Source organism: Hyla sarda, chromosome 2 (genome assembly GCF_029499605.1).
Source record: "Hyla sarda isolate aHylSar1 chromosome 2, aHylSar1.hap1, whole genome shotgun sequence".
Lineage (NCBI taxonomy): Eukaryota > Metazoa > Chordata > Amphibia > Anura > Hylidae > Hyla > Hyla sarda.
The window spans coordinates 442,946,005-442,962,678 of record NC_079190.1 but is presented as its reverse complement, the minus strand read 5'-3'; the positions used below and the strand labels follow the sequence as shown (position 1 = coordinate 442,962,678).

Genomic DNA, 16,674 nt, shown 5'->3' with positions numbered 1-16,674 from the left:
CACACTACGGAATTCCCGACCGGAATTCCAATTCCTAATTTCGGTCGGAAATTCCGCTGCCTGAAGGTAAAATGCAGGTGTATGAGTTTTCCATGAATCCATTCACAATGCAGAATTTTCTGGTAGGAATTTCTGGCAGAAAATTTCGAGCAAAAGATTCAACCAGAACATTGAACCTGCTAAACGTTCTGGTGGACGGCAATGTCCATGCGGTTCCAGCACCAACTGATCCAGTCTGTGCTGGGCGCTCTCAGATCTCTGGCCAGTAATTCTATGGCTCCGGATTCTGTAGTGTGAACCTGGCCAATAGGTAGCACAATTCGAACCTGATTTTGCTAACCATTGACTTCAATGGGTGGGAAAATACGCAGCAGCAAATAAGCCGCCAAGTAAGGCACCTGTGTTCCTACCCAAAAGATTAATAAAATATTCAGAGACTTGCAGTATAAAAACATTATTTATTCTTCGGTCTTTATGTCATCAGACAATAAATCAGCAGTCGAGTTTGACAAGTTTCGAAATCTTTCATGGTATCTTCTCGTTGTCTGTTCTCGGATCTTGTTAACCCAATATGTCTCCGAATGCAGGTATACTTTGCATGAATTAAACTTGCGAATGAGAACAAGAACTTTCTTTAAGAATATTGGAGATCTTAATGTATAAAATACAAAGATTTGTACACCCTAGGGAAAAAAAAACATAAAATAAGAGCATTATGGACCTTTCAGTAAAATGGGTGACTTTAAAGTGTAGCTCACTTATTCAATAAAATGAAGCATTACAGGTGTTGTTCCATGAGGACAACCTGTCTATAAGGAATATAGATGTCAAAGATGGTAAGTTCCCTGTATGCTTGTTTATAAGCCTGAGCAAAACAGCAAAACAGAAATTTAAAGGGGTATTCCATGATTTTTTTTTATTTGACTATGCTACAGGGGCTGTAAAGTTAGTATAGTTCATAATATAGTGTCTGTACCTGTGTGTGACGGTTTTCTCACAATTCTTCTGTGATTTTCACCCCAATATTTATTTTTAACAGCATACAAAATGACAGTTGTCACTTTTTCCCAGCTTGCAATGCGGTCGAGACCTGACTCACTAGTCAGCTGATGACAGGAAGCTTGTCTACTTCTATGGGTGGAGGGATCGCTTGGTGGGAGAGAGATCAATCTGCAACTAATGCAACAGCTGTAGGCACCCTGATTGAAAACCACAGGTCTTTTGAATGGATGCAGCTCATTTATGTTTCAATGGGTGGGGTGGCTGATGTGGGGGAGGGAGGAAAATGGAATTGTGGGATTTGTAGTCAAACAAAGAAGAGTCAAACAGGAAATACCAGTTCACAAAAAGCTAGCCACAGTGTTATGGTAATCTCATGACATAGCCATTTATCCCCAAGACAAGCGCAGATCCTTCCTAAGCATGTCCATTACTGTCTGCCAGGTACGTACTACACCTTATGGTGGAGAACCCCTTTAAATGCAATACATTCATTGTGCATGGTTACTGTAAAAAGAGAAGAATGAGAAGGACAACTTTCCTGATCATAACTGCTGACTACAGGGAGTTCCAGCAGTTGGACATCCCATAAGGAGCTTACCATCAGGGGAGCTGGCCAGACTTAGTGGGGTTGTTCTATATTTGTATTGTTTATTATACCTGTGTCATCTTCTACAGTTATCACAAGGAAAAATGATATGTAAAGTAGAAAGGAAACAAGCTTGCTCTGTTGTGCCACCTCCTGGAGGTAGCACCCCTGCAAGACAATGTCTAACTCTTTAAGAGCCTTAAAACATGACTGGAAATTCTAATAGTTAATCCATAATCTCTTCTAAAAGGGAAAGTTTACAAATGGATTACCCTCTTTTGGTAGAATTTCTTGGCTATTAAACCCTTCGTTTGTGTATTAAGGCTTTTAAAAGAGTCAGAAAGCTACTTTACATATCCTATACTCCCAGTGGAGTATAAATGGCCTATATGTCTCGACTTGTCTATTTGGTGCTCTCCTCAAGGAGAAACTTTACCCCTTTAGTTTAACTGCTATCATTGTAAATACAAAACTAAGGCTACTTTCACACTGCCGTGGTGCCCCGTCTTTAAACGGCCGTTAGGCTCTTCTGTTCAGACTTTAACGGCTGTTATCGGGACGGGGCACAATGGGAAATAACTGGTCCCTATGGATCCCATTTACGATAAGGAAGTCCATCGGGCGCCGTTATTTTGTAGCGGGAGTAGCAGGAGAAAAAGACAGCACATGCAGAAATTTTTCGCCCACTATTCTCCCCGGCTCCCTCGACGGCTGTCACACTGCTGTGTCCTAATGGCAGTGTAAAAGAAGCCTCTAGGCAACCCCAGGTCCTCTGGTGGGTCACTCTATGGCAGTGATTCCCAAACGGGGTTCCCCGGTACCCTGGGTTACCATTGCGCACTGCCAGAAGGGCCGGGGGCTCCAGCAGGCTTTTTTTTTCTCTCTCTCTCACTCCTGACAACTACTACGCCCCCCCCCCCCACCACCACCACCACCACCACCACCCCCTTACCGCTGGTCCATGCTCATTGGCTACCTCAGGGTGGGAATCGCACATCGCCAGTGCTATTCCGCCCATGAAGCTGCAGATTTCCCACCACGGAGGATCGCAGTAGACCCGAGCTCCACTACCGACCTGTCAGTTGTGCACAGTAACAACAACAACAGTGGCGGCTATGAGGAGTGAGGAGGGGAAATGTGGTACATATGGTCATTTCTGGACTGGCCTGGCCATTGCGGTGGTCGTGTCATAACCACTGCAATGGCCAGGCAAGTCCAGCCCTGAACACATGTACCCCATGTCCCCTCTGCACTTCTCATAACTGTTATGAGAAGCGCGGAGGGGACATGGGGTACATGTGTTAAGGGCTGGACTGGTCATTGCGGTGGTTATGAGAATTGCGGATGGGACATGGGGTACATGTGGTCAGGGCTGGACTGGTCATTGCGGTGGTTATGAGAAGTGCGGAGGGGACATGGTGTACATGTTGTCAGGGCTAGACTGGTCATTGCGGTGGTTTTGAGAAGTGCTGATGGGACATGGGGTACATGTGGTCAGGACTGGACTGGTCATTGCGGTGGTTATGAGAAGTGCAGAGGGGACATGGGGTACATGTGGTCAGGGCTGGACTGACCCTCCGGTCCTGTAAGGGTGAAATGCAGTGTTTGCCTGCCAGGATGCATCCAGTGGTATCAAAACTCAAACTCCCAGCATGCCTGGACAGCCAATGACAGATGATATGTCTCTTTCAAACCCATTCGTTCATCTCCCCAAGCCCCCAAGGGGGGGGGGGGGGGGGGGAGGGAATTATCATTGCTTTTACCCTGATTTAGTAGTGCACAGTTTTGGGGATATTGATCCAAACCTGTTCAGAGGAAAGGTTGCATAGTTGCCCATAGCAACCAATCAGATTGCTTCTTTCATTTTTCAGAGGACTTAAAAAAAATAGTCGCAATCTGATTGGTTGCTATGAGCAACTCAGCAACTTTTTCTCTTGACAGGTTTTGATAAATGTCCCCCGATCAAATGCTGTTTAGAGACTTTTCATTGCGACTTTTGCTTTAGAATCAGAAGGTTGGAAGTTGTGATTTCAGCTGATATGCAGTGGTCAGGAATTTATCAAGTGCGGCTTTTCAGTTTGTCGCAACTGCACTGAGGCGCAAATCCATACCAGCCCTGACTTGTTTTACAAAAATAACTGTGAACAGCACTATCAAAAAGTCATACATTTTTTAGCATGGGCAAAAAAATCGCTGAAGGTAAAAAAAATTTGATCAGGTGAATGTATTTTTTCCCCCATTAATTTTTTTTTGTGGAGGGAGATTTTTCAAAATCTGTCCAGAGGAAATGTTGCTGGGTTGCCCATAGCAAAGCCTCTGAAAAATGAAACAAGCCATCTGATTGTTTACTATGGGCATCACAGCAACAGACATTATTTTGGTACTGATGACAATCTCACCCAGTGCTGGCAACAGTTTGCAGACTTTCCCCTTTACAAACGCTTGCTGAATCCCCCTCTAATGCTTTCTGTTAGTGTCAAACCTTGTTAGTGTTAAACCTAGACTTGCTTTGCCTTGCACACCATGTGGATTGTGGGCCTGATTTTGGAAAAACACAGTCTAATTTCTTCTAAAGAAAAACGTTCCTCTGCTTACTCTTAATGTACACTGCTCAAAAACATAAAGGGAACCCTAAGATAACACATCCTAGATCTGAATAAATGAACTAATCGTGTGAAATACTTTCGTCTTTACATAGTTGAAAGTGCTGACAACAAAATCACAAAAAAATTATCAATGGAAATCAAATTTATCAACCCATGGAGGTCTGGGTATGGAGTCACACTCAAAATCAAAGTGGAAAACTACACTACAGGCTGATCCAACTTTGATGTAATGTCCTTAAAACAAGTCACGAGGTTCAGTAGTGTGTGTGGCCTCCACGTGCCCGTATGACCTTCCTACAATGCCTGGGCATGCTCCTGATGAGGTGGCGGATGGTCTCCTGAGGGATGTCCTCCCAGACCTGGACTAAAGCATCGACCAACTCCTGGACAGTCTGTGGTGCAACGTGGTGTTGATGGATAGAGCGGGACATGATGTCCCAGGTGTGCTCAATCAGATTCAGGCCTGGGGAACGGGCGGGCTAGTCCATAGCATCAATGCCTTCCTCTTGCAAGAACTGCTGACAAACTCCAGCCACATGAGGTCTAGCATTGTCTTGCATTAGGAATAACCCAGGGCCAACCGCACCAGTATATAGTCTCACAAGGGGTCTGAGAATCTCATCTCGGTACCTAATGGCAGTCAGGCTACCTTTAGCAGGCACATGGAGGGCTGTGCGGCCCCACAAAGAAATGCCACCCCACACCATTACTGACCCACCGCTAAACCAGTCATGCTGGAGGATATTGCAGGCAGCAGAATGTTCTCCACGGCGTCTCCAGACTCTGTCACGTCTGTCACATGTGCTCAGTCTGAACCTGCTTTCATCTGTGAAGAGCACAGGGCACCAGTGGCGAATTTGCCAATCTTGGTGTTCTCTAGCAAATGCCAAACATCCTGCACAGTGTTGGGCTGTGAGCACAAGCCCCACCTGTGGATGTCGGGCCCTCATACCACCCTCATGGAGTCTGTTTCTGACCGTTTCTGACTGTTTCTGACTCATGCACATTTGTGGCCTGCTGGAGGTCATTTTGCAGGGCTCTGGCAGTGCTCCTCCTTGCACAAAGGCTCAGGTAGCGGTACTGCTGTTGGGTTGTTGTCCTCCTACTGCCTCCTCCACATCTCCTGATGTACTGGCCTGTCTCCTGGTAGCACCTCCATGCTGACAGACACAGCAAACCTTCTTGCCACACCTCGCATTGATGTGCCATCCTGGATGAGCTGTACTACCTGAGCCACTTGTGTGGGTGTCATTGACTTGGAGTTACATTGTGTTGTTTAAGTGTTCCCCTTTTTTTTTCTTCTTTTTTTTTGAGCAGTGTATGGTAGACATTAGAATGCCTTCTTACATATTTACGAGTTAGAGAATGAATTGGACGAGAATGTCGACATCTTATTGATATATTGTGGGATATATATCTGTTTCAATGGAAAGCCAGAAAACTACGGTATTGACTTCTAAAAATGTGATCTTTAGTGTTCTAGCACGCCTCACTTAATTTATCTGCTCTTCTCCCAGAAGGGTAAACTGTGCAATGGACAATTCTGCAGCAAAGGAATTTCTAATAAAGTCATAAAACTTTGAAGATAAAGAAGGGAAATAAATGTCTGGCTGTATGGCAAGGCTTTCAAATGGACTGCTTATTCATTTACTTCTTCAACAGGCTGAGGGTGGGTTCACACTACGTTTTCTCCCATACGGGAGCGCATATGGCAGGGGGGAGCTAAAAGCTCGCGCTCCCGTATGCCTTCGTATGCGCTCCCGTATGTCATTCATTTCAATGAGCCAACCGGAGTGAAACGTTCGGTCCGGTCGGCTCATTTTTGTGCCGTATGCGCTTTTACAACCGGACCTAAAACTGTGGTCAACCACGGTTTGAGGTCCGGTTGTAAAAGCGCATACGGCGCAAAAATGAGCCGACCGGACCGAACGTTTCACTCCAGTCGGCTCATTGAAATGAATGACATACGGGAGCGCATAGAAAGGTATACGGGAGCGCGAGGTATGTGCCTGCCGTATGTGCTCCCGTATGGGAGAAAACGTAGTGTGAACCCAGCCTGACTTGTCACTAACAAGTTGACTTTACGGACTATTTTAATAGCAAAGGAAAGAAATTGACGGTGGAGGAAGTAGTGGGTGATTTTTGGAAAAAATTATTTTTGAGACAAGTGTGACAAAGCTTTTAATTGGAGCCAAACATTGAGGCAGCACAATCTGTGCAAATTCCCACACAGCTATTCCAGGAAAGATTTAAAAATTCTAAATATGAAATTAAAATATTTAATATTTATATGACTCTTGTTGGACTTGGTAGCTGCTTAAAGCAGCATCAGTCAACATCAAAGACAATGACCAAATCAATGACTATTTCGACATCAATGAAAAAACGCACAAAGGCCAGCAAATGGCACTTGCTTGTACTGTCTGTTGATATATCAACTTGAAGGGCAAGCCGAATTTTCGGCAGCTTTTTGGACATTAAGTTTTGAATATCACTTGACATGTCAAGTACTTATCTACTAATAGTATTGTCTAAGAGGAAAGGGACTTTTTTTTTACTTCTGTTTCTGCTTTCCTATAATCAGGCTTTCTGCGACTGTGTGATTTAAAAAAAAAAAAAAATTCTGTACTTGGCCCTGCCTCATCATATGTTGATAAATGTGTGATTTGAAGAGAAGAGTGAACTCAGGTGTGATGGAAAAGAATAGTTTGTACAAATGTCAGTGTGACTTACAAAACATGTCCAACGTTTTTCTGTCAGTGGCCATTGAAGTCCTAGTATGCTGCAATGGCAATAACACTGATTAACAGATTGTAATCTGTTAATCAGTGTTTCTTTGATGTATACTAGTACTTTCATGACTTCTTTCTTTTCCATCACACCTGAGTTCACTCATCTCTTTTCCTTCCTGCAGGTACAACTCTGCTGTCACAGACAACACAGCACACAAGCTGACCGACTGATAATTCCTGGCCATCTACGCTACCTGTTCACAAAAAGTGAGATGTCAAGAAATGCAATGGAACTACGTGAACTCTAAGGCTAGGTTCACACTACGGATTCTGAGTGCGGCCAGCACCAACTGAATCAGACAGCAACGTGTTCCGGGAGTATTTCAGCCTGAAGAATGAGCAACCCCATTCTTCATGCGGAAATTTTACAGCAGATTTTCCGTTCACAAATTCCGCTTCACAAATTCTGAAGTGTGAATTTGTGAACGGAAACCCATTCACTACACTATACATTTTAGTAAGCAGAATTTCTGCCTGCCATTTCAAAGCGGAATTGCAGGCATGAATTCAGTAGTGTGATCCTAGCCTAACACTGTAAATAATTTTTTTTGACAACCCTGACTTTTTTATTTCAATCACACCTCACTTGTCATCTCTTATCCTTCTTGCAGGTACAACTTTCTTAACTGAAGATACCAGAAGGAGCCAACAGAGATCAAGAGTGTTTGTAAGTACAGACACAAATTCTAACACCACATTTACTTAATGTTTACACTTGCTGTACAAAGGATCAGGAGGAGTGGGGAGGCCACAGCTGCATCACTTGTGTCAAAGATGGGCCACATATGATGACAGTCTCGATTTAACTGTTTGTGACTCATCATTGAAACAATTAATGCATTTAGGGGCCTTCTTGTGGAAGGGCAAAAATTGAGGTTAAGTTTTCTGGCCGTGGGCGCATAGTCCCCTTACCTTCTTCTGCAGACGGGGCTGGGACTCGCATCGCGGGACGCGCCCGCATGCGAGCCCCAGTGCGTCACTCTCCGGGTATTTCTCCTGCCTCTGCCTCCACCTCTCTGCTCCAGCGCACGTGTCCCCGTCCCTTGGGGCATGCGCGCACCGGAGTTTTAAGATATAAAGGGCCAGTACGCTCATTAGTGTAACCACCTGTGGCTTGTTTATAAATCCCCCCACCCTCTTCAGTTCTCTGCCGGATCTTTGTTGCCTTGTGCCCTAGAGAAAGCGTTCCATTGTATTGCCTTGCCGGGTACCAGATCTCCTTCTCTTGTGACTTGACCTTACTCCTGCTACGTCCTGACTACGCTACTGTGCCGCGTGCTCTGACCTACTGCTATCCAGACTACGAGTTGCCTCATCCCTCCTGTGCCTCGCATCACCTCAGCCACCTGTGTGGTCGAGCCGTGCCAGGGGTAGTAACCTGGGTGTCGCCTGCAGCTGCAAGCCCATCCTGCTTTGCGGCAGGCTCTGGTGAAGACCAGCGGCACCTTAGACTCTGCTCCCTGGTATGGTCCGAATCATCTGCCACACAGGTCAAGCGAATCCACATACACCGGAGTTCCTGTCTTCAGGAACGTGAGTGTTACAGCAGAGTTAGTTCTGTTAGCTAAAATGTTGAGGTACTTGAAAATAAAGGAGGTTACAGAAGAAAAAAGGGATGATGAAACAGGGCCAAGTGCAGAAACACATTAAGCAGGGCCAAGTACAGAAAGAGGTGAAACAGGGCAGAGTACAGCAATATGCGAAGCAGGGCCGAGTACAGTAATATGCGAAGCAGGGCCGAGTACAGTAGTATGCGAAGCAGGGCTAAGTACAGAAAGATGTGAAGCAGGGCCAAGTACAGAAAGATGTGAAGCAGGGCCAAGCACAGAAAGATGTGAAGCGGGGCCAAGTACAGAAAGATGTGATGCAGAACCAAGCACAGAAAGATGTGAAGCGGGGCCAAGTACAGAAAGATGTGATGCAGAACCAAGTACAGAAATGAGTGAGAAAAGAAAAACAAGATTATACAGTGAAAGTGAATTAGCTATGGGATTTGTAGCCACTAGTGATGTAGACTGTCCCATTCCGATGTGTTTGGTTTGTGGCAGTAAACTTGCGAATACCGCGATGTACTATTAAAACTGAAACAACACCTTCTGACACATCATGGCCATTTGTAAGGGAAATCAGTTGCTTATTTTGAGAGACTTTTGGGTTCACAAAAAAGGCAGCGTCAGAGCTTTGAGAAAACAGTCACTGTCAGTGAAAATGCTCAATAAGCAAGTTATTTGGTAGCAGTGCTAGTTGCCAAAAAAGTGAAGAGTTATACAATTGCAGAAAGCATTTAACCCCTTAAGGACTCAGGGATTTTAAATTTTTGCACTTTCGTTTTTCCTCCTTACCTTTTAAAAATCATAACCCTTTCAATTTTGCAACTAAAATTCCATATTATTGCTTATGTTTTGCGCTGCCAATTCTACTTTGCAGTGACATTAGTCATTTTACCAAAAAATCCATGACGAAACGGAAAATAAATTAATTGTGCAACAAAATTGAAGAAAAAATGCCATATTGTAATTTTGGGGGCTTCTGTTTCTATGCAGTAAATTTTTCGGTAAAAATTAGACCTTACCTTTATTCTGTAGGTCCATACGATTAAAATGATACCCTACTTATATAGGTTTGATTTTGTCGTACTTTTGGAAAAAATCATAACTACATGCACGAAAATGAATATGTTTAAAATTGTCATCTTTTGACTCCTATAACTTTTTTATTTTTCCGCATACGGGGCAGTATGAGGGCTAATTTTTAGTGCCGTTATCTGAAGTTTTTAGCAGTACCACTTTTGTATTGATCAAACTTTTTGATCGCTTTTCATTCACTTTTTCATGATATAAAAAGTGACTTAAATACGCTATTTTGGACTTTGGATTACTTTTGTGCGTATGCCATTTAATTAACAATATATTTTTTATAGTTCGTACATTTCCATATGCGGCGATATCACATATGTTTATGTTTATTTTTATTTTCACAGTTTTTTTTTTAAATGGGAAAAGGGGGGTGATTCCTACTTTTATTAGGGAAGGGGTTAAATGATCTTTATTCACTTTTATTTCACACTTTTTTTTCGTATGTTATAGCCCCCTATAGTGGCTATAACAATGCACACACTGATCTTCTACACAGATCACTGCCATGCATTAACATGGCAATGATCAGTGTTATCGGCGGTCCATTGCTCAAGCCTGTATTTCATGCTTGGAGCAATCAATCGCCGATCGGACACACCGGAGGCAGGTAACGGACCCTCCGCGTTCTATGCTGATCGGGACATTACGATCTCACCACGATGGTCCCGATCAGCCCGACTGAGCCGCCTGAAGTGTATTTTTGTTACTTTAGACGCAAGATCAACTTTGAATGCTGCGTCTAAAGGGTTAACACGGCACAACGATCGGTGCTGCACGCTTTTAGCCCAAGGTCCCAGCTTTCATTAGCCGCCGGGACCGACCAGCTATGACGCGGGATCACGGAGGCGTTATAGACCGTGACCGAGCGCAGGGCGTACATGTATGCCATGCATCCTTAAGAGGTTAATAATGGCTGCTTGCAAGTTGATTGTGAGAACTATGCTTGGAAAGCAAGCTGAAATGAAGGTGGACCTCTTCTCCTCAGACATTACAATTAGTAGTAGAGTCATTGACATGTCAAATGATATTGAAAAGATTATGTCCAAAAAGCTGGAGCACAGTAGGTTTGCCATTCAAGTTGATGAATCAACTGACATTACAAACAAGTGCCATTTGATAGCCTTTGTGTGTTTTGTAAAGATGGAGAAATAGTAGAAAACTTCTGCTGCTGTAAGCAGCAAACAGATACAAGAGGCATATATATATATTCAATGTTTTAACTTCCCATTTAGAATCTTGTCATCCATCCTGGAAAAACTGTATTGGAATTTGCACAGATGGTGTTCCCTCAATGGTTCGCTCCATTAAAGGCTTTGTGACACTTGTCAAAGAAAAAAATCCCAAAATCCTCCACGTGAAGTTTTGGTTGCTAAAACAATACCACCTGAATTAAAAGAGGTTGTCACGATGCCGGCTGGCAGGAGGTGGATCCTCTGTGCCAGAGAGGGATTGGCGTGGACCGTGCTAGTGGACCGGTTCTAAGTCACTACTGGTTTTCACCAGAGCCCGCCGCAAAGCGGGATGGACTTGCTGCGGCGGTAGTGACCAGGTCGTATCCACTAGCAACGGCTCAACTTCTCTGGCTGCTGAAGATAGGCGCGGTACAAGGGAGTAGACAGAAGCAAGGTCAGACGTAGCAGAAGGTCGGGGGCAGGCGGCAAGGTTCGTAGTCAGGGTGGATAGCAGTAGTACTGGTACACAGGCTTAGGACACACAAAACGCTTTCACTGGCACAAGGCAACAAGATCCGGCAAGGAAGTGCATGGGAGGAGGTCAGATAAAGGCAGGGAGCAGATGGAAGCCAATCAAGCTAATTGGGCCAGGCACCAATCATTGGTGCACTGGCCCTTTAAGTCTCAGGGAGCTGGCGCGCGCGCGCCCTAGAGAGCGGAGCCGCGCGCGCCAGCACATGACAGCAGGGGACGGGAACGGGTAAGTGACCTGGGATGCGACTCGCGAGCGGGCGCGTCCCGCTGTGCGAATCGCATCCCCAACGGCCATGACAGTGCAGCGCTCCCGGTCAGCGGGACTGACCGGGGAGCTGCAGGGAGAAAGACGCCGTGAGCGCTCCGGGGAGGAGCGGGGACCCGGAGCGCTAGGCGTAACAGTACCCCCCCCCTTAGGTCTCCCCTTTTTTTTGTCCGGTGACTGCCTCCCCTGGGATGAGGACACCGGGAAGGAATGGATGGTTTCCTCAATGGCAGGCAGTACAGCAGGAGTGGGAATGGGGAGGGAGGGCAGAGGGTGAGGCCTGGCACGGGGCAGTGTGACACCAGGACGAGGGCCATGAGGAGGCACCGAGGCTTGCCTGAGTGGACTGGGAGGGGGGGAGAGGCATATTCTGTGGCAGGCAGAGTCCCTAACGACCTTAGGGAGACCGGATACAGGAGGAACCACAGGGTCACGGCAGGGAGTACTGGGAACCGGTTTAAGGCAGTCTTTGGAACAAGAGGGACCCCAACTCTTGATCTCCCCAGTGGACCAGTCCAGGGTTGGGGAATGGTGTAAAAGCCAGGGTAGTCCAAGGAGAACTTCAGAAGTGCAATTGGGGAGGACCAAAAACTCAATTTTCTCATGATGAGGTCCGATGCACATTAGGAGGGGCTCCGTGCGGAAACGCACGGTGCAATCCAACCTGGCTCCGTTGACCGCGGAAATGTGGAGTGGCTTGACAAGACGGGTCACCGGGATGCGGAATTTATTCGCCAAGGACTCCCGAATAAAATTCCCAGAGGCACCAGAGTCCAGGCAGGCCACGGCTGAAAGGGAAGAGCTGGCTGAAGAAGAAATCCGTACAGGCACCGTGAGACGTGGAGAAGCAGACTTAGAGCCAAGAGACGCCACACCCACGTGAGCTGGGTGCGTGCGTATGTTTCCCAGGCGTGGAGGACGGATAGGGCAATCCACCAAGAAATGCTCGGTACTGGCACAGTACAGACAAAGATTCTCTTCCTTACGGCGATTCCTCTCTTCCAGGGTCAGGCGAGACCGATCCACTTGCATGGCCTCCTCGGCGGGAGGCCTAGGCGCAGATTGCAATGGAGACTGTGGGAGAGGTGTCCAGAGATCTAAGTCTTTTTCCTGGCGGAGCTCTTGATGCCTCTCAGAAAAACGCATGTCAATGCGAGTGGCTAGATGAATGAGTTCATGCAGGTTGGTAGGAGTATCTCGTGCGGCCAGAACATCTTTAATGTTGCTGGATAGGCCTTTTTTAAAGGTCGCGCAGAGGGCCTCATTATTCCAGGAAAGTTCAGAAGCAAGAGTACGGAATTGTATGGCGTACTCGCCAACGGAAGAATTACCCTGGACCAGGTTCAACAGGGCAGTCTCAGCAGAAGAGGCTCGGGCAGGTTCCTCAAAGACACTTCGAATTTCCGAGAAGAAGGAGTGTACAGAGGCAGTGACGGGGTCATTGCGGTCCCAGAGCGGTGTGGCCCATGACAGAGCTTTTCCAGACAGAAGGCTGACTACGAAAGCCACCTTAGACCTTTCAGTAGAAAACTGATCCGACATCATCTCCAAATGCAGGGAACATTGCGAAAGAAAGCCACGGCAAAACTTAGAGTCCCCATTAAATTTGTCCGGCAAGGACAGGCGGAGGCTAGGAGTGGCCACTCGCTGCGGAAGAGGTGCAGGAGCTGGCGGAGGAGATGGTTGCTGCTGCTGTAGCTGAGACTGAATCTGCTGTAGCTGCGACTGGAGTTGCTGAGTCATGGTGGTCAAGTACGACAGCTGGTGATCTTGTTGGGCAATCTGTCGGGCTTGCTGGGCGACCAGTGTGGGGAGGTCGGCGACAACAGGCAGAGGAACTTCAGCGGGATCCATGGCCGGATCTACTGTCACGATGCCGGCTGGCAGGAGGTGGATCCTCTGTGCCAGAGAGGGATTGGCGTGGACCGTGCTAGTGGACCGGTTCTAAGTCACTACTGGTTTTCACCAGAGCCCGCCGCAAAGCGGGATGGACTTGCTGCGGCGGTAGTGACCAGGTCGTATCCACTAGCAACGGCTCAACCTCTCTGGCTGCTGAAGATAGGCGCGGTACAAGGGAGTAGACAGAAGCAAGGTCAGACGTAGCAGAAGGTCGGGGGCAGGCGGCAAGGTTCGTAGTCAGGGTGGATAGCAGTAGTACTGGTACACAGGCTTAGGACACACAAAACGCTTTCACTGGCACAAGGCAACAAGATCCGGCAAGGAAGTGCATGGGAGGAGGTCAGATAAAGGCAGGGAGCAGATGGAAGCCAATCAAGCTAATTGGGCCAGGCACCAATCATTGGTGCACTGGCCCTTTAAGTCTCAGGGAGCTGGCGCGCGCGCGCCCTAGAGAGCGGAGCCGCGCGCGCCAGCACATGACAGCAGGGGACGGGAACGGGTAAGTGACCTGGGATGCGACTCGCGAGCGGGCGCGTCCCGCTGTGCGAATCGCATCCCCAACGGCCATGACAGTGCAGCGCTCCCGGTCAGCGGGACTGACCGGGGAGCTGCAGGGAGAAAGACGCCGTGAGCGCTCCGGGGAGGAGCGGGGACCCGGAGCGCTAGGCGTAACAGAGGTTTTTGATGCCATTGTGGACATGGTCAACTTCATCAAGCAACGTCCTCTCCAGTCACGGATCTTTGCACTGTTGTGTGAAAATATGCAGAAGGACCATGTTACCCTTCTTCAACATACTGATTTAAGGTGGATTTGACAAGAGTCTTTGAACTTAGAAACGAATTGCTTATCTTCTTTAGGAACAGCAATAAAGCTAGATTTCAAAGCCTTTTGGAAGATAACGCATTTGTGCAGAAATTGGCATACCTGGCTGTATATACCAACACCAGCATGCAGGGACCAAAGGAAAACATGCTCACCGCCACAGACAAACTTCTGGCTTTTCAGAATAAACTCAAAATTTGGGAAAGACACCTCTCTTCAGGAAGTACTGAGATGTTTCCTCTTTTAAATCAACTTGTTACTGACAATCAGCCTGTTGAAGAAGTTATAGAATTGAATCAGCCATTTAAAAACTTTGTCAGAGAACACGGTACATTATTTCCCTTCTTTATCTTCAGAGATATATGACTGGATTAGAAATCCATTTGCTACAGAAGAACAGCAAACGTTTCAGAAAAAAATGGATCTTAGTCAGGCGCAGCTACAGTAGAAGACAGGTGACGATATCCGTAGGTTTACTTTATAAGGTTTATTCAATGGCACAACAGCAACGCGTTTCTTGTCCACAAAGGGCACTTCCTCAGGCAATGTGCATTCCCACTGGAGATCTCCTTCTTCTTCATCTGGATCCTCCAGTTCCTCAGCTACCTCTGAGGATGGTTCCCGGCGCGGTTCCCAGCGCCATTCCGAGTGGTGGCCGAGTTCTCAAAGTCTGGCGGTTGCCAACGCGCTTCCGTCCCAAGCTTTGGGCAGTGGTGTTGTTCCCGCGGTGGTTCCTGCTCCTGCTGCTTCTTCTGGTCCTGGTAAGTGTTCTTACTCTGGGGCTTGGAAGGATGGTGTGGGTTCTGAGTTGGTGCCGGCCCTTAGGGCCCTGGCCGACCGGCTGTCTTCGCCCGGTTCGGCAGTGCGTGATGCTGTCCCCGCCCCTTCCCTCCCCAAGGCTTGTGTATTAAAGGATACTTTCTTTTGCGGTGTTAGCCTCCTTGGTTCCCATTTGTCTGAGGAGGTTAAGGACAAGATATGGAGTAATGGGTATGTGGATATCTGGTCTTTGATCTCTGTGGGCCAGCACACGGTTGACAAAGAGCGCCGGGCTTTGGGCGAGCGGTCTTTTGACCACAGGCCCAAAGTGGCAAGAACTATGTCCAATTGGCTTCAGGCCTTTAGGCCCTTGGGATGTGTGATGGGCCAGAGGCATCCTGAACGTTGTTCTGAACTTTTTGTGTATATGGATATGATTTACTCATCCTATAAGTCCCACGGCAGTACGGCGGTATGACGTTGTGCCGGTATGGTGAGGAGTTCAGGAGGCGGCTGGCCCTTCAACCTGATATGGGTTGGGGTGTGAAGGTTACAGATGTTTGGCTGCGGCTTATGTTGTCTCCCAAGGCGCCACCTTTCAGCCTGGGACCACTGCAGCTGGACAGGTTTCCGGGCCATGCTCAGTGGCCGTGCGCCATCCGGGGGCATGTTGACTCTTTAACGAGGGCCACTGCGTTTTTTTTGGATTGTGCAAATACAAGCATTAGTGCTCCTCTTGCGGGGGCGCTCATGCTGCCGTCATGTGTCCTCGCCCCTCCTCCAAATTGCAGGGAAAGCCTGCAGCCCCCAGTGACCCGAAGGACCCTGGTGAGCGTAGTCATGATGGCTTGGCTCGACCGGTATCCTGATAAGGAGGCAGCTTTACAGTTGCATTTTGGTTTCACGTTTGGGTTTTTTATCCCCTTTTTGTTTGACAGTTCTCCACATTTTGCTCATAACCTGAAGTCTGCTAGGGATCATCCGGAGGTTTTGCAGAAGTTGGCTAGGCAGGTTTCCATGGGTCAGATGAAGGGCCCTTTCCCGTCTCCTCCTTTCGCGAATCTCAGGGTTTCTCCCTTGGGGTTGGTTCCTAAGAAGGAGGCGGGGAAGTACCGTCTGATCACCTTTCTCATCTGGTGGGTTCTTCTGTCAACGACGGTATTCCGGAGGAGGATTCTTCCGTGCAATACGTGTTGTTTGATAGGGCGGTAGATTTGGCTTGGAAAGCGGGACAGGTTGCGTTGTTGGCCAAGTCTGATGTTGAGGCTACTTTTCGCCTTCTGCCTGTGCACCCTGATTGTTACCATTTACTGGGTTATTTTTATGATGCGTGCCTTCCGATGGGTTGCTCCATATCTTGTCATTACTTCCTCTGGTATCTGTCGCAATCTTGTCTTGTTGGAGTTGTTCCCGATTGTGGTTGCTGTGGAGCTCTGGGGTGGGGATTTGCGTGACCAGAGGGTGTGTTTTTGGTCTGACAATATGGGGGTTGTTCAGGTCATCAATGGTCTTTCTGCTAGCTCCTCCCCTGTACTCGCATTGCTGCGGCGCTTAGTGCTGCGTTGTTTAGAACTCAATGTGTGGTTCAGGGCCCAGAATG

General features: G+C 47.4%; 1 protein-coding gene across 1 annotated transcript in view; it reads right to left on the bottom strand.

Moving 5' to 3' along the window:
• Nucleotides 1-444: 444 nt before the first annotated feature.
• The window catches only part of ADGRG7 (adhesion G protein-coupled receptor G7), a 55,786-nt gene continuing 39,556 nt past the window's right edge, over nt 445-16,674 (bottom strand). The window contains exon 10 of the mRNA XM_056560849.1: nt 445-683. Coding sequence (XP_056416824.1) covers nt 459-683 — 225 coding nt within the window. The 3' untranslated portion in view covers nt 445-458. The remainder of the gene's footprint in view (nt 684-16,674) is intronic.